This window comes from Musa acuminata, chromosome BXJ1-1 (assembly GCF_036884655.1).
Source record: "Musa acuminata AAA Group cultivar baxijiao chromosome BXJ1-1, Cavendish_Baxijiao_AAA, whole genome shotgun sequence".
Taxonomy (NCBI): Eukaryota; Viridiplantae; Streptophyta; class Magnoliopsida; order Zingiberales; family Musaceae; genus Musa; species Musa acuminata.
Window position 1 is genome coordinate 4,951,815 of NC_088327.1, and position 23,988 is coordinate 4,975,802.

The window sequence follows — 23,988 nt, forward strand, 5'->3', positions numbered from 1 at the left end:
GAAGGTGACAAGCTACCACTCACTGCGCTCACTGCGCCCGGTACTCCTTTGTATGCTCTGTGATGCATAGGGTAGTCCACTACTGTTGAAAGCTGGAGTGGGGCAGAGGGCATATGTAGGCTCTTTTGGCACTGCACTGGTACATGTTTGGCAGTGTGTTGCAGGCTTCTTTCTGCAGGTGGCTAACTTTTGGTTACAGATGCCAGTGATGAGTTATACGAGAAAGAATGCAAAAAGATTATGAGAGGACTCATAAAGTGCGCCCAGCGGCTGCAAGAAAGCTCCCCTCCTGGGCAGGCTCTAACCAAGTGGAGGTCTTGATTGGATCTTTGTGGTTGACAGTATTATCTATATACTTGTTACCAGAAGCAACATCCTGAGGATGATCTTTTGGTGCAAGTTAAGAGGCATGCCATTTGTGAGTCTTAAAGATCAATTAGTAGACTACAGAGAAGACACAAGATTAGGGGGGATCATACACCAAGAAACCCAGTTGCCATTGATGGAGCACTTCAAAATGTGGATTTAAATATATTAGAATGCTTGTGAGTCCAAATAGCCAAAGGACAAAGTTCAACTCTGACAAATCAGTTCAACTTGAATATGATCAACAATAATAAAATATATGAAACCCATGACTTGACTGTTTTGAGGATGTTCCTAAAAATAAAAGTTAATATTCCTAGACCTCATCTGCATTATACTGAGGTTGGGATTTTAGTGGGACCAGATTCAACAGTGGAGTCAAAGCACTTGAACCATTCCAAAGAAGAACCAGTCAATGTATGTTTCATAGTTGAGTTCATTAAGAAAAGCTCAAAGCATGCAGGAAACAAGGGCAATGAATTCCTGAGCTATGTAATAATGAAGAAACAGCACATGCATGGAGCAAGTCAAACACAGCTTAAGTTCATGACAGCATTCTTGGGCATGTAGTCACCTGGTTCCTCCTCCATTGTCAACAGAAGAAATGCAAAACAAAGCCCTGCTTTGTCTTCTTTTGTTCTTCAAACAATATATATAGCTGCCATCACACACTCCAGTTTCAAGTTGTGAAGATTCCAAGGATTGAAGTTAAAATAAGAGAAGGCATTAATTGAACAAGACCTTCAGACTTCAGTCATGTACCTGCAGATGTGTCCAAACTTCTCTACTGCTGACTGCTGGGGATTGCAGGAGCTTGAGAGGTGGCACTTGTGGCTTGCACATGCATGCCTTGAATTGTAGCAGAGGTCCCCTGCTTGGAGAACCAGGTTCTCTCCACTTGACAAGACTGTGAGGTTTTGAAAGGTGTGTATTGGGGAAGAATCTGCCTATTGGTCAAACAATGAGCTGAGGCCAGTTGTGAAGGAAAGCCCAATTTATTTGAATCATATACTTTGCTACGTGAAAACTGCTGTTAGATAATTATCAAACCAACTTCATGATGTTTTATGGATCTGAATATTAGATAATTAAGCAACAATGTACATAGAAAGTTGCTATCACTGAAAAGAGAATGTATATAGAATATTAAGATAGATAAACCCATTTAAGATAGAATGTTAAGATAGATAAAAGCTGCAGCTAAAATAGATGCATGCAATGCATCTATCTTAACCATCTGGTAATATGGATAATAAAAGGTTTTACTACGGCAGCTTGTTTTCTCCACAGTGTTCAGCACCACTGCAATTAGGAAGAGACATTCCCAGTAAACTGCAGTTCTCCACAGGTTACTAAGCTGTAATGGTTGAGGGATTAGGGAAGATATACTTGATATGGACCTTTCCAATTTGATTTGATGGTAACATGGCAACTGAGTTGATCAAACATACTCTATCAAGTGAATCTCCTATTTGGCTTTCAATTTCATGCATCTATATTTCATCAGGGTCGATTTATTTTCCCCACAAAATGGCTGAATCTTTTCATAATTTGATTTGTAGTTATGAATCCACCAACTTGCCGAAGGTGAGGCCTTTACATGGGCATAAGACAAATACAAGCCCATGACAGTTCAATTACTCTACTTATGGTTGGCTCTATATGTACTTTCACATACCAATTTATCTAGTTTTTCTATAGTCGAGCTATCACATCTCTACTGCTGCTTTATTTTTCCTTGCATTTGAAAGTTCCTTTTGCATTCCTCCAGCCCAAAAGATTGGCTTAATTATTCTTATCAATCATTTTCTTCTATCGAAGTATAATTGCATCAATGAATGCGGTGGATGTAATATACAAAGTACGGTATCTTTTTCTTCTATCATACCATAATCATTCAATCCCATTGCATCATAATCCTAAGATTATCTTAAAGAGACTCTTCTTGTGGAGTGTAAGCCTAACAAGACATGGTGGATACACTCAGCCAGCTGGTGTTACAGAATCTTAGATATGTTTGGTGTCATAGACACAGTGCTTAGCTGAAACAAGGAGAATTCATGTTTTATTTGGTGGATGCATGCAATCTTAATTATTGGACAGAAGAAACTAATGCACATACATGAGTGCAGATCCAAGAGTTCATGCAGGCTTCCTCTTGCATCACTTTCAAGTCTCCTGCCCTTTCCTTGTGCTGCATGGGCATCTTCTCAGACTTGCAGAAACAAAACTAATGCATCTCTCTCATGCTGAGTGCAAGCAAGCAGCCAAGTCTCGGTAGGGTATCCAAGCAAAAACAAGTTCAAGTTGCTGATGCTATCACTGTCAGGAGTGCAGTAATCCAACCTAACCCCATCACAAAGAACATTGGATTCATCTGTGATGATTTTCCATGAAGTGAGGACCAACATCTCACAGCCATGGAGGTGCATGCAAGAATAATAAACCCCAGCCTAACCACTACATCTGTAGGTATTGTATTCACTCTTAGCAGCTATTTTAATTGCCAACCTTCAACTCAGGAACAAGCCAACAATCTGGATGACGAGCTTACTGTGACACCTAGTGAAAATAACATTATTAGAATTGAGTGAGTTGTGTGGCTAAGGAAGAAGACATTCTTTGGATAATTACTGTCCTTGGCATTATACATATATATATGCATATATATTTTGTCCATACTCTTATAATTAACCTAACATTGGCTAAGCTAGCTGTGGGTTGCCAAATATTAGGTGTTCATAGACCTTTCAGATTGCAGTCTTATCCCACTACAGTAAACAATTTACAGGGATAGAAATATATTGAGTTTCCATGATTCACAAATAGAATTAACTCAACTCATTTCTATCATTCTGACAACTGCATAAATAGACATCTAGTATTGTAATTTCTAATCGAAGTATTTTATATCTTGGGCTAGGATTTTACTGTTAATAATCAGTAATTCTTGGGCTAGAATTTTTGTAACACGACAATAGTTTCCAATGATCATAGCTTTCTTTAACTAGGAATTTTAAGTTGCAGCAGTTTATTAAGCATAGTAATACCCTGCATCCATAACGACAATGATAACATCGCTAAGATTTTATGATCTTTATTATGTCTATATTTGTAGTTTTGTTTGCTGCAATGAAATTTTTTCACTAGATTGTTTGACTAAGTATGAACTTTTGTTGTGATTTATAAACTCTAGTAATACATTTCTCAAACATGCATAGGTACAGTAACAATTACAATTGCACTTCCTTTTGTGTATTATTCTAACCTACATGCACATTGCACATATGTCTTGTTTGAAGAAAAATACTCACGATCAAGTATCACTACTAAGGCTTATAACAAATCATCAAAGAATAAACCTTTTTTTTAATTCAATTGTAAGTTCAACACAATACTTCAGCACAGAATTACTCAAGTTATAAATTTTCACGCTAGTAGAATAACAAAATATTAGAAAACTAAAATTCAATCATCTTTAGAGTATATGTTTCATAACGAGAAGAATCATGGGATGTGAGAAACAGCATAAAGAAGAAGATTGTAAAAGCATGTCTCTTGACCCGCTATGAGCACTACTAACATCGGCATGTCCAATAAAATAAAAAGGACATTGTTATAAAGATGAAGTCTATATCACATAACTTGACTTGAGGTATATATCAAATCCAATGATATCATAATGACTTAGGTTGAAGTCTATATCAGATGACCTTGGTCTAGTGTTGCAAGTTGCTTGGATTTGATTGATAGGATCCTAATTAATCAACATGCTTCCATATGGATTGATTTTAATTAGACTAAGATTCCTTTCTCTTGACATTGAAGTACATATGAATGCATTGTGTAAATAGATAAGAATGACAACCAACAATATTTGTATGTTATCCATAGTCCACAATACAATTCAAGCTTAGCTCATAATCTTAAATAAGTTATCATCAATTCACACATTAAATAAAGTATGTGGCACTATCAGCTCCAATAATCTAGGATGGATGGCAAAAGTTTTCAAGTATTATTTTGGCTTAAGCAGTCACCACTCAGGAATGTATTAAACATACTGTGCTTACAATTGGCATGAAGTGCAAACAAAGAAAGACACATGACAAAGTGTATGTTAAACATAAGCATGCTATTGTACTTGATAAATCTTTCTACAAACATCCCTTCATCAAATAAATGTCAAAGCCATTTTGGATTAGAATTTTATTATTACTGATGTAAATTTCATAATTAAATCTTATATTAAATATTTGTGATGACTTGAGTCCGGAAAACTTGCGACAAATGACAATAAAACTTGCAAAAGTTAGTGTGTTGTTGTTCTAATTAGAAAGCAGATAATTAACACAAATCACTTGATGAAATAATTGGATTTTCTAGAAAGTGTTGCAATTCTAATTTAAAGAATAAAAGAAGCACATTTGATTATTAACAATGGTACATTTCACTAATTTCTTTAGCATTTCTTCGATGTTTTATGGAATGCTCAATCAGATTTTACTCTACATTTCTTGCTCAAAACCATATTACTAACAAAGCACAAACTCTTCAAATGATCCTTATTTTGTTCATAGTGCTAGGTGCAAAATTTGTGCAATTTCCTATTGGATTGGAACTTTTTTTATCTTGTTTGCATAGAATCTACAATGAAGGGTAGTAGTGACTCCAACAAAGCAACACAACTTGTTTGGAGGCCAACCATTACTTGTCCACTTTAAGTTCTTGTCCTTTGACAAAAGAAGGGGTTATGGTCAACATGCAATCTTCTTCCATCTTCCTCAAATCAATGTGGATTCCCTCTGGGCATATGTCTCAAGCATCTTGTTCACCATCTAAAGGAATAAGGGCTTGTATCATATCAAGAAGTGGAGTCACAGAATCCATTTGCACAATGGAGTGACTTTTACCTTTCATAATTACTAGTCATGAAAACACCATTTCACATGACTAGTTGCAAAAATTAGCATCATGCATTTAATATTATCAGAGAATTAATGTATAGATGATGCAATGGTGTAAAGCTTGTCTCTGATAAGTCAATCTCTGTTTAGATATATTGATGGTTGATATATTATTGCATGATTGACAGGTCTATATGAGCATCTTGTACATAATTTAATATAATAAAACGAGACAATTAGATTGAGAAAAAAGGTAGACAAGCCTGTGTGTGGTATTGATCCCCAAGCACCATGCATGCATGTTCTGATTCAGGTTCTCTATGACCTTCCACTCCCATTTCTTGTCCCCACAGGTGCAGTCAATTTCACCTGCCAAGTCTTCCTGGGCCTTCTCATTTTCCATCTTTGAGAACTGAGGGCATGTAGTATGGTTGGTTAGGTGCATATAGTAGTAATACTACCTGATTAAAATAATGAAGAAGATTGGTGTTGCTACACCAAGGACAGTGGCTTCTCAGTATAAAGGGCTCATGAGAAGAGAAAACAAGAACAGATTGAATGAATGAATGAATCATCATCTCTCCCTTTGTCCTGGTTTTGCTAGCATTTGAATGAGAGAGAGCGACAGAGAGATCGAGAGATAGAGAAGCCATCTTTAATAGCAGAGCTATTAGTGATAGCTTTGAAGGTGATACTTGCCTGTATGAGAATTCTACTCGAGGGAGGTGGCAGCAGAGCTATTAGTGATAGCTTTGAAGGTGAGACTTGCCTGTATGAGAATTCTACTCAACGGAGGTGGCAGCAGAGCTATACTTCTTCCTCACCTGCAGAGGCCGCCGGTTATCGTGAAGCAGCAGCGTGCCGTGACGACTGCTGTCGAGCTGCGACCACAACGAAGCCACCATCTTCATGACTGGTATTGTGGCAATGGATACAGTGGTAATGGCAGCCATGGACAAGGGAAGGAGGAGGAGAAGAGAGTGGTGGTGATCATGGGTGCCACCGGCACCGGGAAGTCGAAGCTGTCCGTGGATTTGTCCGTCATGTTCTCCGGAGAGGTCGTCAACTCCGATAAGATTCAGGTTTACCGAGGCCTCGACATCACCACCAACAAGATCCCCGTCGTGGAGAGGCGCGGCGTGCCGCACCATTTGCTCGGGGAGCTCGACCCCGCGGCCGGGGAGCTCCCGCCGGTGGGGTTCCGGGACTTGGCGGAACGCGCCATTGGCGACATCTCCGCCCGCCGCCGGGTCCCCGTCTTGGCCGGCGGGTCCAACTCCTTCATTCACGCTCTGCTCTCGGACCGGTACGACCCCCGTCGCGACCCGTTCGGCCCGGCCGGGGCGCGGTGGCGGAGGGTGACAGAGGTGGAGGGGCTGCGATACCGGTGCTGCCTGCTGTGGGTGCACGTGGAGGCGGCGGTGCTCGCGGAGCACCTCGATCGGCGGGTGGACGAGATGGTGGGGGAGGGGATGGTAGAGGAACTGGAGCGGTACTTCGCCGCGGAGGGGAAGGCGGAGCGGCACCCGGGGCTAGGGAAGGCGATCGGGGTGCCGGAGTTTCGGGGGTACTTCACGGGTCGGGGCGGGCGGACGGCGGCTGCGTACGAAGCAGCGGTGGCGGCCATCAAGTCGAACACGCGTCGGCTGGCGGAGGAGCAGGTGAGGAAGATCGAGCGGCTGGCGGAGCTGGGGTGGCCGCTGCGGCTGGTGAACGCGACGAACACCGTGGCGGCGCGGCTCGCTGGGGAGGGGCCCGCCGCCGCCACGACGGCGCCGTGGCGGAGGGACGTGGCGGGGCCCAGCGCGGCGGCGGTGGAGCGGTTCCTCGAGAACAACGACTGGGACCACCGCCGCAGCCGCAGCCGCCACCGCCTCACCCGCACCCGCACGCGCGCAGTACTTCCGCCAATTAAAGTTTGTTGAGCTTTGTTTCCTTTGTCCGGCTTTCTTTTTATGTATTTATGTATGTTTTTGTTTTATGTTTTATGTTTTATGTTTTATGTTTTATGTTTTATTGGTTTTCTTACAGAACGGAGAAGGGAAGAAATGGTGAGTCGAACGTAGCGTTGACGACATCCCTTCCTTGAGATGAACTCATTTAAAGCTCATCTGCAACCTCATAGCTTTTGATGATTAAGATAATGAAACCAATAATTATAGATAAAGATTTAAATACTCTTAATCTTTTTATGCTAAATATACTTACTGTATCTCTATTCCAAATACCTTTAATAAAAGTATTAAAGTAAAGACAATGAGTAGTGTTAAAATATGCTTTGATGATGGAAGTGATTATAATGGGAAGAACTAAGTGCATAAATTACCAATGTAAAAGCTTATTTTTCTTTTTTGTCAAAGAAAACAAGAAATATTTATCTTTTTTTGAGAGGACCAACATCAATTTGTATTAATGTTTTTTTCTGAAGACATCAAAATCAAAGAGCATATGCAATGCAAAAACCATCCTCAATGAGTGATTACCTACAGGATTTGCAGCAATGACATAACATGAACAAGCAGAGTAGGAATTCCATGTGTTCTGATGTTTGCAGACAAATCAGCCACCATATTTTTCTGCCCCACTAACCTCAGGTTAATTTCCCAATGTGACAATCAATGGTTCTCATAACAACAGATTTGTATTATTGGACACTATAATGTGATAGAATCAATTGCATTAGTTTAATGTTCTGTACCTAAGAGCATTGGATTTCAGAAGAATTAACATTGCCTTTGATGAGTTTGGTTGCTCCAATGGGTATCTTGGACTGAAGCACTATAATTTTCTTATGAAGATTCAGTGGCCCATGATGCTTATCACATATATTGTGATGGGCTTTTGTAGTTCTCATGTTTGTGATGTTTAAGCTGCAATTCAGGCTATGAACTGTGGTTTGACCATGGGTTTAAGATATCATGTGGAGCATTAAGATACAAATCATTCTTGTATGTTCAGAAACAAATCAGCTGGTGCTCATTGGAGACTGCCTGCACATTGATACATGTTCTGGAAATTAATAGGACAGGTTTTGCTTGATGAGTTGTTCTTGGCAAGTTTCAAGTATCAAGGTGGAACCAGATAGGATATAATTGTCTGAATTATTTTGTTTTCACTGTACTGTAAGATACTTGTCTGGTTGCTACTGCAACTCTGCTCATGTTATCATCTGCAAGTACTGAGTGTCAATCATGGCTTTGATTTCAACTGCTCTTACATTGATTACAATATCTTCAATGGTTTGAATTTGTTCATCATGGTTTTGATCTCAGCTTTGTTGTATCATTCAGTTTAGTATATTGAATCCTTCAAAAAAAAAAAAAGGATTTTTTGTATCCAAAATAACAACAGCAATGACATGAGAGGTTTCTGTGAGGTTCTTTCTAACAGTTTTTTGTATGGGTTTATCATCAGCTGTTATTACAATCCAAATAGATTGTTATCATTCATGCTAAATTGAATGATCTCTGCTACTGATAACCAATGGCATCAAGTCAATTGAAATTAGGAAATTGAAAGATGGTTCAGATATTATTACAACAATTATCATGGTTATACATCATAATATATCTAATTAATATCAAGATACATATAATCAAGTTTGGATAACATGAGAACCAAGTCATACTTAATACTGTCATCACTTCATACAGAGAGAGAGAGAGAGAGAGAGAGAGAGAGAGAGAGAGAGAGAGAGAGAGGTGATTTTGGAGTCCTAGTAGGTGGGGGCTAAAGTTAATCAAAGATATGGAGATTTTAAGGCTCTACTTTGTTAAGTTGGGAGAAAGTTGATCATCAATAGCCAGTCATTTTTCTCTCTGAGGAAGATTGAAATAATGAAATCTGAATAACTATTTTTTTTTGCACACAAGCAAAAGAATTATCACTAATAAAAAAAATCGATACCCAATGGTGAAAAGTTTATGGAGAGTTCTACCAAATGACAATACTAAGTCTTTCGAATCTAAATATAAAATCATAGATCTTGAAATATCAAAATAAAATAATATATATATATATAATATATATATATAATTTACCAATTCAATTATTAGATTGAATTGATAATGATTGATTCAAAAATGATATCAAAATAAAAGATCCTACATTTTTATTAATTATGCAATTATATCTTGGTCAGAAACAACGAGATGCATAATATTATTTTTTTTTTCTCATCCTTCGTTACTCCGATAATATTATTATGATATCCTTTAATCGTTACGAAAACAACTTGTGCTAAAAATTGTGAGTAGAATCAACAACAAAATCTGAGTTCTAGACTGCACTTTCATGCTAGTTTAAGATGATCCATAGTTACGTATTAGCATCATTAGATGGCAGCCAAATCCAAAATAAGCTTGGTTAGATAGTTTTAATAAGATAGAGGTTTAGATAGCACTATTGACCTGGTCCCTTTACAAGGACCAGGCATCCAACTACAGGAACAAATTGAAGCCAAGAAAGAAATGAATACAACCTTGTTGGACAAAAAGTTCCAATCACCAGAAGTCCACATTACATGTAGAAAGCAGCACAGCACTTGGTAGATCCATGGAAAGAATTGAGAGCCTGCAGGAAGAGATAATGAAGAATACTCAGTCGGGTTTGATGATTGGAGGAAGGAAAAAGGTTGAAAAGGAACACTGCAAAATCTACTGTCACTGATCATTGTAATTAAAAGCAACATGCATCAATAAATCTGAAAAGCTGACTCCATCCTGATATGACATCTAACACAAGGATAAGGGTAGACTACATTATCTTAGCAAGTGTAGTCCTTTTATCTTTATTTTTATTTTTTCTAGTTGCAGTATTTTTTTAAGTAGGAAAACTTTATTTTTTTATTTTTTATTTTTTTAGAAAAGGATAAGTAACAAAGACGAGATTCGTCGGACAAGTTAAAACCTTTAAATTTGTTGGATGAGGTTTTCTAAAAGTCAATCTTGTAACCAAAACTAGTATCTTAATATAAAAAAATTATTTTAAGAGGTTTCCAATTCTTAATGAATTAATTTCGGAGCTGAAATGTTCTGATGTGTTCACTGTAGCTTTGGGAGAGAGGTGAAAATAAAAATAACTATTTCAACTATAATTTAAAACTTTGGAATAAGAATTGACTGAAACAGTGAGCCTCTTTTACAGGATAGTCAAGTAAAGTTAAGTGTCCAATGAACTAAAATTATATTTTACTGCATGTTAATGTAGCAGCTCCTGCTCTAGCATTACAATTGGTGCTAATATCCAACTTTCTCATCTCACTAGCATTAGAAGTAGCCTCAAGCTAAATTAATCTAGTTTGGTTTTATGATAATGCAGAAAGAAAAGCTTTTTTAGTTTGAGGGCTACAAGCATTCTAATATAAGAATTGATTCATAGGAGGATCACAAATTTTGCCAAGACCTGATATAAGATATATTGGATAGTAGATTTAATGACAAGTGTAGAAAGTGGCCAATCAAATGTGAGCCTTAGCTGTGGCTGTCAACTCTCTGCAAGGAAACTAATCAATCTTGGTTGTTCCAGAACAATATTGATATATAACATTACATATATATATTCTTGATGTGGTGTTGAATGATTAAATGGTCCACCAAGTGGATCATGGAGTGTTCCCTTGAGAAGGAGATTGTCAGATGGATGACATCACAGTGCATATATCATGTTTCCAACAACATGACAACTCCTACCTAAATCTACTGAAGAACAGCACACTCCATAGCAAAAAGAATGACCCACTAAGAACCCTTGTGTTGACTCTCTCTCTCTCTCTCTCTCTCTCTCTCTCTCTCAATTTATAATCTTATTCCATATGGAATAAACTCAGGTATGACAGATGTATTTGAATGTATAACCTCCATGAATTCAGCATGGCTACATGTTTTGCATATCTGTATCTGATTACTGACATGCTACTAAAATGAGAACAATGATGACATGAATACAGAAACTGGCAGCTTCAGGAATAGTATTTGGCTGCTGTAATTTAGAGCACATTGTTGTAGCTCCTCAATAATGCATATTGATGTGTACATAAGATGTAGAAAGAGATTCCGATTGCTATTTTCTAAAATAAAAAATAAATTAAAAGAAAAGAAAATTAAAAGGCATCACTGGAATCTACCAGCCTTTCTTTTTCGGAGCTTCTACTTGCTTGGAATTCTGGAAGTGGCCTCTCTTTTATATGTTCACTGCTTCCACTATCCATCCTTAGTCCTACGAAGAGATAGAGCATTCCAACAACAACCCTTTCTTCCCCTGATCTTTAGATTTCTTAGTCGAGGCAATGGAGAAAGGAAGTGGCAGAAGAAAGAGGCCATCGCCAGCCACATCACCGACTCCAACCTCAACTACTACTGAAGCAGATGAGCAACAACAAGAGATGGAGAAGTTTTATTCGTTGGTTGGAAGCATCAGAGCCATGAGAGACCTCATCAGAACAGATGAAAGCAAGCGGCAGAAGATGGCTGCGTCGCCACTTTGGCGACCGACCTTCAAGTTGGAGGACTTCAAGGGCTGGGAGAAAACCGGTACCGTGGTGGACACAGCATCGAGTGCTTTGAAAGAGGAAGAAAGAAGAGATCAGAAGGAGATGAACAAAGTGGGGGAGGAAGAGAATTCAGTTGATCTCAGCCTTTCTCTTTAGCGCTCAAGAACAAGATTGATGATTACATCATCTACAGTGTACTGATTACACCTCGAAAGCATGTATGCACTTCTTCAACTTGTACTGTTTGATAATTATGTGATATATGTAAAAAATTGCGATACAAGAATCAAAAACCTTGAAAAGAATCTCAAGGAGAAAGAAGACTTATTGTTTTTTATGATTACATGATACATGCACAAAAATCAGGAAAAGAAAAAGATATCATTTTTTATGATTATAGAAATTAAGAGAATCTTTTATTGTTTTCACAAGAAAAGCAATGATCCTATGAAGTGATGTGATGTAATGAAAATGAAGTGATGTGATGTAATGAAAGAATAGTTAAGATTAATAGACCAAAGTAATGTTTGAAAAATTATCAAGTTATCGAATAATTATAAAAGTGTTGATTGTAAATTGATCATTAAGATTAAATATGACTCAAAGAACAATATTGAATGGTATAAAATTATACTTGTGGCCAAGTATTTTACTCATAAAAACGATATCGAACATAACAAGATATTTTTTTAATTTTTAAATAAATTTGTAAGAATAGTTCTAACATTAATAGCTCATTATGATTTTAAGTTATATCATATTGATGTGAAAATTAATTTTTTAAATAAAAATATAAATGAGAAAATTTATATGAAACAAACCTAAGGATTAGTAGAAAAGAAAAATAAAAAATTAGGTTGTAAACTTAAGAAATTAATTTATGACCTTAAATAAGCTTCTAAACAATAGTATATAAAGTTATAAAGTTTCATAACATCGTTACTTCCTTCAAATATATATATATATATATATATATATATATATATATATATATATATATATATATATATATATATATATATATATATATATATATATATATATTGTTGATCAATGTTTATATTTGAAGGCCAATAAAAATAATATTTATATTTGAAGATCTTTGCTTACTAATAATAATATTGCTTTATTGCATAAGACTAATATATTTCTTATCAAAAATTTAAAAATAATTGATATGAATAAAATAACTTATATTATTAGTATTAATATATTTAAGGATAGATCTCAAAGATTGTCAAAATTACTTAAAAAATGATATATTGATTAAGTCTTGGAGAGATTTAGTATACAGCTTTATTCAACTAATAATACATATATTATCAAGTAATATGTGAAAATTTTATTCAAAGCAAATGTTCTAAAAATAATCTAAAAAAGAATCAAATAAAAAATATTTCTTATTAATGTGTAGTTGAAAGTCAATTATATGCTTATATCTATACCACACCATATATTAGTTTTGTCATAAGGAATACTAAGTAAATATAAAGTTATCCATAAATTTACTATTGGATGATTATAAATAAAATAATAAGATATATGTAAAAGACAAAGGATTACATGCTCAGATCAAATCAATTTGAAATGATATAATGTTCATATGTTGATTCACAAATTGCATTAATTAGAAGTCTACATTATCAAATTGATCTGCATTATCAAAGGATAATGTAGACTTCTCATTAGTTTGATATTGCATCAAAGGATTAGCTAGTGGGTAAATTTTCAAGAATTGTATAATGTAAATTATATTATCAAAAATATAAGTTAATTTTGTGGTATGTTTTAAGGTCACTAATTAAGCTTTATTATTATAAAATTTTATCTCAGGATTTCACATCGTCAAACTAATTGTTAAGTCGTTGAAGATAAGTACTTACAGTTCTATGTAATATGATAGAAAGTATCTTAAATAATTAATATTAATTAAAATCTTAAGTTTTATTATATTAATTACTAATAAATGGAGGTCACTGTAGCCTAAGGTCACTGTAATCCATACAAAATATTATAATGCATATTTAAGTTGGTATCATAATTGATCTTTTGTTTACATAATTAAAATTATTTATTTTTATTATCATATATATAATGATTAAATATAATAAAAAAAATTTAACCAAACAAATTACATAGGTCGTTATGAACTATACTAAAAATAATATTAATGTCATGGTATATAAAAAATATATATAATATTAATGATAAATAATCTCTATGACTCATATTGGTAGTCGAAATTAATATATTATTATATTTATTAGACTTATTGACTTGTTTATAAGATTCATGGTCACATAAAATACTTTTTAAACTTTTTAAAATATAATTAAAAATTTATTTTTTTTTAAATATTTTTTTTATTTTATTTACTATGATTTTAGATTTATTTATATCTTATTAATTAATGTACTAAGTGGAAGAATATTATATTATGTAATCATATTTGATTGAATAAGGTATATTATAATCTTGATTGGATTCTTTTTATTAGGGATAACATTGATGAGAAAAACTTTCATAATTACTTATTATAATTTCTCTATTCTTACCTATAAATAAATAGAGCATCCTAATGATTATATAATACTGCAGATCTAATATAAGCTCTATTTATTCTCTATTACTTATCGGCTTCTTCGGATCCGACAATAATAAATTATGTACATTAGAAGAAAAAAAATATTGTGAATGATATCGAAATATATACATCTTAAATTTAATATATTGTTACTTAATTTTAAAATTTGATATTAAAATTTTTATATAACAATAATATGATTATAATTTTTATGACAATCATTGTCTTAAAAAATATGTTTGATGAGAATTTTTGAAGAAGAAAAGAATTCCTTTTATCCAACTCTTGTTCATCTTGAAAACAAGATCAGTGATATATTATCACAGGATACTTATTACACTTTGGAAGCATGCATGAACTCTTCCTGTTTGATTTGTTCTATTCCTGACAAGCTTCTTCAGCTGAGGAAGCTGATCCTTTGGTGAGGCTTGCACTGTGATCCCATGAACAGATAAAGAAAACAATCATTGCACAAAGGAATGGTTCTCTGTATCATATTGGATATGTAAACTCTGCTTGCTTGAACAGATCTGACCAGCTTCTGACTGCAAGTTCTTGAATATTAACTGGTCTAAACATTCTCTTTTTGTTCATACTCTTTAACCAAAAAATAAATTAAATTGAATTGAAACCTGTGGTATTTTTATTGGCCAATTTAAATGTGATAACCATAAGTATCGAACTATTAGGAAATGATTGGAATAAAAGTGTGCTCCTACTAGAAGGGTTTTAGAGATGGAAGTATCTTTCTATTTTCTTGAAGCTAAAAAGATGGAAATTTCAGAATCAGATTAAGTTCCTCTCCCAGACAGGAATGAAGGATCAAAATAAAGGCAAATTCTTGCATATCTTCCTCCAATTTCCCAAGTGACCAGAAATCTTGACTTCCTATAACAAATCCAGAATGTCCTGAGATAAGAGAAAGAGAGAGAGACTTACTTGAAATGTTCAACTTTGGCAAAAAGGAATATAGAATAAAGCAGGCATTTGCTTGTCTGAAATCATTCCTTCAGCAACTCTCTGGTGGCAGAATCAAGATTACACAGTGCCATCATCACAAGGAAGACTGGTTGGGAGAGATGCCACTCTATGCATCAAGTTCTTCTTCTTGCTCCAGTCACTTCCCACCAGTGAAACCATGTCTTCACATCCACTTCCCTCAATGATGTGGACTTGACATCCATTGGTATATAACTTGCATAATAATCCATGTGATCTAGAATTAAAATTGAGGAAAGATAAGAAGTCCAATTAAGGCCTATTCTGCTAGTCAAATAATAATAATTTTTTTGGTCAATTATGGAATGACTAATTACTTAGAACCTGATGAAGGTTCAAATGAACAACTCAAGCAAGAGTCAGGGCAGTATGCTCTTTAAACAAAATATACATTTTTTTATTTATGGATCATGGTTTTATGTTTGGGTGGATCTAATTACTTACTAATTCAAATTTGACTCGGTTATCGTAGTCGATTGACCTCTTGATTGTCATGCTAGTTTAATTATTAATATTTTTAAGTTACCAAATACTCAATTAAAGTAATAGTATAATTTAACAATTAAGAATTGGATTATACTTAACACATTAAACTCAAATCTTTTATTTTTCTATATTAATGTGGTGAGTGAGTAAACCCGAGATTATACTAATAAGCACATCTAAAATGGATTTAATTTTTAATCATAAATGTAATATTTCAATTAATTTCATTTCAACAAATAGCAAAAGGTGATCATACTATTATAATACCAAGAGAGACATGCATGCATGGGTTCTCCTCACATCAAATCATCCTAACAGTTCATGCAGATATGATATGTGGTCTACATTCGTACGCATGGATATATACATACCTGCATCCCTATTTACGTGCATACTAATCCAAGAAGATAACAACAGTACGTGAGTTCATTCACATCACAGTGCATGCGTTCGGGTTCTCATCGCTGAAGAGCGACGAGACCTTCTCCTCCGGCGCACTGGGGCTCGCCACCGCCTGCGCCACGTTCCGAACGAAGCCGGCTGGGGCCTTCTTGTCGTAGGCGCCGGCGACGTAAGGATACGCGACCAAGCTGTAGGGGACGTAAGGCCAAGCCTCCGCCCTCTTCCCGGTGCTCTTTATCTTCCTCACCACTTCCTTTGCCTCGATGTGGCCGGTGACCGTCACCCTGCTCTGCTTTCGGTTCACGTTCACGTTCGTCACACCTGACCACAAGTTTCGATGATGTCTGTCAGTGCTCCTACCAGAAACAGCGATCCATATACATCCGATCGAATGGACTTCACTCTCTTCTGTGCAAGCTTTTAGCATGATCTAAAGATGAATGCAGGATCCAAGGACAAATCTCCAACTGACGATCCAAGAAACGATAGGAAATCAAGTGAGGTGTGTCGATTGTACCTCTGATTGAGCTCACAGCATGCTTTACTCTCCTTTCACAGCCATCACAGTCCATCTTCACCTTCAGATCGACAGTCTGATGATTGACCCAACACAGGCCAGGAAAACAAAGAAGCTGATGGTGAGAACAAGTCGGAGTACACTGAACAAGTAGCGAAAGAGAAGAGCTTATTCTATCCTCTTCTTCTCCTGAGGCAGACTAGAATACAGAAAAGAACTGCTTGCTGCCATGGTACTGTGTTCTCCACCTGTAGCGGCTTCCTTTTCCTTATTTGCAATGCTCTCCTTGTCTCTGTGACACTGCAAAAATCCGAGAGGTGATCAAACGCACCCATCGTCTCTTCCTCCTCCTCAGTCGCAGAGAGAGAGAGAGCGAGAGAGATGGGACAACAGCAATGTATTTATCTGACAAGGTAGTGAGAATAATAGACTATATATAGGCCAATGCAAATGTTCCACTATAAGAACAAGGGTGTAAGGTTTCATTGAAAGCTAGTGTATATGTAATAAATATACATTCTATAAGGTAACATATTGAAGCACTGTTAGTTTCACTATGATACTATGATTATATTAATCCCACATAAAATGTGAACTATCAATTATAAAATTGTTATATATCCCCAAATTATATTTTCTTGGCTTACATTGTATACAAAAAAAATATATATGTGTGTGTGCATTAGATGCTAACAACAGTTCATTTTACTGTGCACACAGCACTTCATCAATTCTAGATGTTAAGCAGAAGAAAATTGCTTCTGAAAACTAATTCCGAAGACTCATGCCAACCTTATGAATAGATTAAGATTACATTCTGATAATTAAACCAATATTAGGTTGATCTAAACAATAAATATAATCTTCCTATGTGTTTGCACTTGCTCTTTTGGTTCATTCTTTTTTTGCTTTCCATGCATTGTTTGTGGAGAATTAGTGTCTGGTGGCCATTGGCAGCTGTGGTTGCAAGTTAGTGAATGATTGCACCAAATGAAAGAGGCTTGAATTCCTATACCACAGCTATAAATAGGCTTGAATTCATACAACTGAAACAAGAGAAGGCCACACATTTTGCATGCACCTTGCAAGTTACTAGATTAGTCCCCCTCCTTTGCTCTTTATTCTTTTATTATTATCGATGATGTTGACATAATACGTTTTAATTTGGTTTAAACAAGGAAAAAAATAAATACCGATTTCAATAATTTATCATGTCGATATGGCATGATGGTATCTTTATATCGGGCGATACATCGACCTACATCATCCGGTACCAACTAAAAAATCGATATCCTATTATATAATCTGATACCGTAATATAGTAATCCAAATTTAAATTTATTATAGAGAATATATTGTTCATTATATCAAATGTAGTAGTGCATTAATATTATCATAAAATGTAGTAATTTAAATCCACATTCACAAGTCAAACTAGGATAAGCTCAACACAGTCTGGGATGAACACATTATTTTGACATCCACAGGTTGATTGCCAAAACAGTTGTCTGAAACCATTCAAGATTATAGTATTTCAAATCTGTGTGTCATGTCATAAAACATAGGGCAGCAGAGCTATGAAGTATGATTCCACAAGTAGGTTACTGTTGTGAAACATTGGTGATTAGACCTACAATCTCCCATTATTTTTCTCCTTGTCCTTTCTTCTCTCTTCAATATTAAAATATTTTTTTATCTACCATCAAAGACATCTGAATTTTTTTTATGGATATTTAAGTCATTTATCATAAAATATATTCATTATTATCTCAATAATATTATCATATATTTTATATTTTTTATTATAATATTTAATTATATGTTAATTTTAGAAAACTTTATTAATCTTACAGTCCAACTGATTGATCCACTTGTTCCACCAATATCCAACTTAATCAAGTCCATGTTCAATCCATATCTCATAACCATATTCTTTATACATATATATAAAGTTAATTCTAAGTATGAAATTTCTACATCTACAAATTCACTGTATAATACACAACTATGTGAAAACAACATTAAGAACCTACCTAATATGATTAAAAGATGATGCTTCAATTATGCATGTAATTCTGCTACTAATATCAAAATTTTAACTAAAATGCCTCAAATATGCCAAAATGGATGATTGCTTGCACATCCTTCTCTCTGACTTATGAACAGCATGACTACAGCTCAGGCAACTGAACAAGTATTGATGAAGACTCAAATTGAATCAAGTAGCAGGCAGGGTACTTTTCACATCAAATGAGGCATTAAACTAACCCAATAATTGCACTTGCAGATGCCAGTTATAACTCTGTGTGTGGTCCTCTGGCTACTAATTAGGCTACAAAACCTGGTTGGCTGTCAGGCATTTGGCTGCTGCAGCTTCCACAACATCAGAAAACAGCTTTGAGAAGAAAGCTCACCCTGCACAAGAAGAAAGGTTCAGCTGGGTTGGTGACTCATGCAAGTTTCCTTGTGTTAATTGTCCCTTCAAAGGATGAGTTCAGAAGACACGAAAAGATCATTTGAATATGATTAGCAAGCAATTGATTTTTTGACATCCAGCTGCCCTTTAAGCATCAGGTAGTTGATGTGGACATCATGGATCACAGCTGCTGCATTGAACAGGAAATGCATATCCAGAGTAACATGTCAAAAACATGCACCACAGAAAAATGAAGTCAGACCAGATACAATGATTGTTCATGTGAATTCATTCACAAGCCCCTGATGGAAACATGTTACTAATATTAAGCCTAACTCTTGGAGAAGGATACCGTTGGCCTTCTCCATGGATCAAGTCATTCAACATAAAGGTCAGTACCAAAGAAGGAATGAGGTGTTCTGCTTTAACTCTCATTCCAGACCTCCTAATATATTCTTGCTAGATGAAAATGTTACAAGAATAACCTAAATGGGCGGCTTCCAGCTTTGTTTACATGCATTTGGAGAGTCATATTTCAAAGGTCAGAGATTAGCACCATAGAGAAATCTCACTGTCAAACATTGTTCAAAACTTTAATCACTTACTTCTTTTTTTTTTACCAAGCTACATGCCATTTATTTCTCCACCAGGAACATAATCTTAGGCAAGAGTTTATTTTTCTTTTGTTTTTGAATGAGGGCTAATTACATATTAACCTTTGTAGTTAGATCTCTTTAACGTCCCGGTTCTTAGACTTAAAAAATTTATATTGAAATCTTTATAATTATAAAAGTGAAACATCTAACTCCATTTATCCTAACGCTATCGGTTTTACTAACAGAAGCACAAAAACAATGGGCAAAAAGATAATTTTAACGCCCCAATTACAATTCGATGGAGACGGACGACGGAGTTGTTGGGGGTCGTGGGTGGCTGTTGTGGATAAAGAGGGAGAGCGATGGCGAGAGGTGAGGTAAAGGGAGAGGAGGAAGAGGACGACGCAGGTGTCAACGTTCTGCATCTACGACGGCGTCACTGTACATATACATCAGCACCGATGCAGATGTCAAGTGGCCCTTTCGTCGCTCTACATTTGCATCAGCGTCACTTAGCATTTGTGTCAATGCTGACGCAAATGTAGAGCGGCGAAAGGGCCACTCTGCATCTACGTCGGGGTCGATGCAAATGCTGAGTGACCCTTTCGCTGCTTTGCATCTGCATTAGCGCCGACGCAGTTATCGAGCAATGCCGATATAGATCTAAAGTATCGACTTCTGCGTTGTCCTTTTCCTCCTCTCCCTTTGTCTCGCCTCTCGTCATCGCTCTCTCTCCTCATCTACAACGGTCACCCATGGCCCCAACGACGTCGTCGTCCACAACCATCGAAAACGTAATTAAGATGTTGAAATTATCTTTTTGCCCATCTTTTCATACTTCCGTCGAATAAAACCGATGGCGTTAGGATAAATGAAGTTAGATGTTTCACTTTCATAACTATAGAGATTCCAATGTAAATTTTTTAATCTAGAGATCGAAATGCTAAAAAGGTCTAACTGCATGAAGTAATCTATAATTAGCCCTTTGAATGCAAATCATAAGTAAGAGAAAACATAGATAAACTGATGCTCAGGTAAAATTTTCAAAACATATGAGCCCTTATGCTAGAAAGTCACTTGGACATACCAAATAGATGAAAAAAATGATGGCCTCAAATTGTTATCTTACTAATATATATGTTCAAACTTTTTAAGTGCCGAAAAGATGTCAAGATCACACAACAAAAGACTTGTTTCTTTTTCTTCTACGGATATCAGCAACAAATTGGTACATTGGTGCATCTTAAAAAAAGAACTTAACACATCAAGTCCTCATGCAATCAAAAGCAGAACACAACCAGTGAAAAAGAACAGTATCTGAAACTCGAAGAGATGGAAGAGGCAGTAGTTCATGCAGAAGAAACTTTGTGCAGTTAAAAAGAATACAGAAGGAAAAAAGATAATTGATCATGTATGAAGCCAGCTCAATCCTTGCTACATCTCAATCAAGGATGTGCAAAAGAAAATTAAAAATTAACAATTAAAAAGTTAAGAGACCTCAACACTGGACAAGGTCCCAGGACTCCTAGTCATGGGCTGTCAGGGACGATCTGCCCACAATCTAGTTTTCAAGGTTATTTGGACCGAACAAAAAATCCAGTTATTGAATTGAAAAAGAAAAACAATAGAGATAAAGGCATGGATATTCATGCAAAATTTTGGAAGAACCCCTAAGGTAGCTTCAGCTTCTGACCATGCGAGGCATTCCAATATTCACGAGCAATAATTGCCTTCTTTCAGGAAATGGTTCAGAAAGTTACGGATTCAAATGTGAAGTGTACAAGCACAGAGCACCTAAATCCAAGAATGTACAGTGCTTCATATCAGTAATGACACCCAGTAAAAAATTATCACATTTCCACCTTGCTTCATATCAGAATAACTAGAAATAATGCACACCCAGTAAAAAAATTATCTCATTTCCACCATGCTTCATTTCAGAATAACTAGAAACCCCTTGGGTTAATGATTCAATCACAAGACCACTCAGGTGACCATTGATAACAACCACTTGAAATTTCACTTGAGTTAACCATTCAAATTCACCCTGTCATGAAATAGCAATCATTACATGAGAAGTCCACCCGCAATCACTAGAAAAGTTATAATTATCTCTAAAACACTTACCTAAATTGCTCAGCAAAAATAATAATAATAATAATAATAAAAGATGAAAGGAGAACAAGAACTTAGGCTTGATTGAAGATTCTCTGCAAAGAGGAAAATCAATGTCGGTCGAATATTTTGTAGAAAAGGGTAGATTATATGTCAATCAAATTTAAAAGTGCATCTTCCCAAGAAAATAGGATGATTGATTAGTCTTGACTAAAGGGATATAACTCTTATCATTTATTTTTCTTATTTCTTTCTTCCTACACCTGAGGATTCTATAAAAAAGGTGAAAAAAAGGTAATCAGATATATCGTAGAACAAAATGAAAAGCTTGCTTTCCCTAAAATTTGTGTAAATAGTGTGAATCCATATTCTTCCACCAAGGTGAAGTCAGAGGACTTCTAGTTAATCTAAAATATTCTCTCTTATTCTACTCTCTTCCTACTATCCTATCTATACTACTTGGTGCATAACCCTTAAAGCCCCAGAGGTCATAAAACATGTCAGTACTATACCTATCTTTACACAATCAACCAATGCCCAACTATCTAGGATCTAGTGTCACCAGAGCAACCTCAACAATCAACTGAGATAATCGAAAAGAACATCAGTGTCTCTCTCTCCCAAGTATGGTATTTGTATAATTGCTCTACATGTGTTTCCTTTGCTAAAATTACAATTTTGTAAATTGAGTGTGCTTTCGTAAAATCCACTTGTTTGTTTCATTATTTTTCTTTGTATATGGGTCCAGTACACAAAATAGTATTCCTTGTTTGTATATACAAATGCAACCTTGTACCCATTAAATATTCCATGGATGCTTTGGGATATTTTTATTTAAATCATTGTAGGCAAAGTTATGTGATGGTCCACGAAGGCACTAAAACGCTTCCTCTTAACCAAAAATGGAGACGATCCATAAAAGCTGCCTTAACTTGTATACAGAGAAGAGGACAGCGAAAGGAGACTTTTAGTTTTACATCATAATTTTTCCAATGTGAAAATAGAAAAAAGAAAACTCTTAATCAGATTGATACAAGCCTTGTTTTAGAGTTTATTTGTCCTTCTAACCAAGTCCTCTAAGAAAGTTCAATTCTGCATAATGTTTTCTGGTCGACAAAACTATTCAATAAGATACCAGTTCTGGCTTAACATAATCAAAGAATTGATCTTAATTCGTACATTGAATCTTTGAAACAGCCTCCACAAGGATCTTCTTCCAATAATATATTTCCTCCAACCTTATTCCTTACTATTTAGTTGAAACCAAAATTTAGTGGTATGCTCCAAGAAAACATGTTGTGCATACTATATATATGCATGTTGCCCCTCTTACTTACATATACCTTATCCCACCGTTTCCCTAGTCCCTAACGGCATTTCCATCTGGTGACACTGTCATGAAAGCGTTCATAGCAGATTCAAGATGAATCCTACACCCATGGTTTGAACTGGGTATCAAGAAAACTATCTTACATCGATACCTTTCGAAGTTTAGCAAAATTGCATTTTTTTCCTCATTGAACTAATCATCTGAAAATTCCGTTAGTTGCATATCTGCATTTCAAGCATCGTGAGAAAGAACATAAGCCACAGATCTCTTATGCACTTATAATTCATTAAAATTCATCAAATTTTAAGGAAACTTCCAAAGAAACACAAAGATCTAAAAGAAACCCATACAAAATAGGATCCATCTTACTCGGGAAAAAGCACCGAGTTTTCGCACCATCGAAACGATCGGCACAACATAACTGAGAGACGAATTCAATGCACAAATACCACGAAAAGAAACAACTAACACAACAATCTTGGACATCTATTAAATGCGACGCCCACCCGGAAACCAGAAGCGAATAATTCGAAAGCACCATCAAGAGATGTTCGCAAGAGCAGATTCCAAGGGTTTCAAACAACACAACTCAAACTGAAGGAGCAGCTAAACCGTGCGTCGCGCCATCGGTCCGGCTATGGAGCGGTCGGAGGCTCGCCGCCGTTGTTCGCGATCCCCGCCCCCGCGATGCCTACGACGCTCACAACTCTTCGCGAAGCCAAAAACGACGCCGAGCGATGTTTTAACGGATTTCGGATTTCGGATCCGGATCTGGATCAT

The 23,988-nt window shown here is 35.9% G+C and overlaps 3 protein-coding genes across 10 annotated transcripts; 1 reads left to right on the forward strand and 2 right to left on the reverse strand.

The window, feature by feature from the left end:
• Positions 1 to 12: 12 nt before the first annotated feature.
• On the reverse strand, positions 13 to 5,682 carry LOC135674401 (uncharacterized). The gene is made up of 4 exons (XM_065184523.1): positions 2,489 to 5,682; positions 1,129 to 1,313; positions 941 to 1,024; positions 13 to 172 (listed from the first exon to the last, which is right to left on the reverse strand). Exons 1-4 carry the CDS (start codon positions 2,570 to 2,572, stop codon positions 13 to 15), a joined length of 513 nt encoding a protein of 170 aa, XP_065040595.1. The 5' UTR covers positions 2,573 to 5,682.
• Positions 5,679 to 7,373, forward strand: LOC135619703 (adenylate isopentenyltransferase-like). Its single transcript, XM_065121991.1, has one exon. The coding sequence runs from the start codon at positions 6,047 to 6,049 to the stop codon at positions 7,196 to 7,198; it is 1,152 nt and encodes a 383-aa protein (XP_064978063.1). The 5' UTR covers positions 5,679 to 6,046; the 3' UTR covers positions 7,199 to 7,373.
• Positions 7,374 to 14,725: 7,352 nt separating this feature from the next.
• LOC103987331 (heavy metal-associated isoprenylated plant protein 22-like) lies at positions 14,726 to 23,919 on the reverse strand. 8 transcript variants are annotated; one of them, XM_009405612.3, is made up of 5 exons: positions 23,715 to 23,919; positions 19,020 to 19,166; positions 17,000 to 17,051; positions 16,752 to 16,827; positions 16,091 to 16,555 (listed from the first exon to the last, which is right to left on the reverse strand). In XM_009405612.3, the coding sequence occupies exons 4-5, from the start codon at positions 16,804 to 16,806 to the stop codon at positions 16,263 to 16,265; spliced, it is 348 nt and encodes a 115-aa protein (XP_009403887.2). In that variant the 5' UTR covers positions 16,807 to 16,827; positions 17,000 to 17,051; positions 19,020 to 19,166; positions 23,715 to 23,919; the 3' UTR covers positions 16,091 to 16,262. The 8 variants fall into 8 exon arrangements, 7 of the variants coding, with proteins under 7 accessions (XP_009403887.2, XP_064978382.1, XP_064978439.1 ...); XM_065122310.1 differs by having other exon boundaries at positions 16,091 to 16,651; XR_010489498.1 differs by lacking the exons at positions 19,020 to 19,166; positions 23,715 to 23,919 and adding an exon at positions 14,726 to 15,563 and having other exon boundaries at positions 16,204 to 16,651; positions 17,000 to 19,013.
• Between the last annotated feature and the right edge of the window lie 69 nt (positions 23,920 to 23,988).

Excerpts from the sequence above, each read along its gene's own strand:
- LOC103987331 (XM_065122079.1), bottom strand. The coding sequence starts at position 17,086 with ATGGGTGCGTTTGATCACCTCTCGGATTTTTGCAGTGTCACAGAGACA. Across the intron at positions 16,828-16,999 it reads GGAAAAGGAAGCCGCTACAG|ACTGTCGATCTGAAGGTGAA; the intron begins GTGGAGAACACA and ends GTCAATCATCAG. Across the intron at positions 16,652-16,751 it reads TGCTGTGAGCTCAATCAGAG|CTTGCACAGAAGAGAGTGAA; the intron begins GTACAATCGACA and ends TCATGCTAAAAG.
- LOC135619703 (XM_065121991.1), top strand. The coding sequence starts at position 6,047 with ATGAGAATTCTACTCAACGGAGGTGGCAGCAGAGCTATACTTCTTCCT.
- LOC135674401 (XM_065184523.1), bottom strand. The coding sequence starts at position 2,572 with ATGCCCATGCAGCACAAGGAAAGGGCAGGAGACTTGAAAGTGATGCAA. Across the intron at positions 1,314-2,488 it reads ACTCTTGGATCTGCACTCAT|GCAGATTCTTCCCCAATACA; the intron begins GTATGTGCATTA and ends TTTGACCAATAG. Across the intron at positions 1,025-1,128 it reads AAGTTTGGACACATCTGCAG|CTATATATATTGTTTGAAGA; the intron begins GTACATGACTGA and ends GTGTGATGGCAG.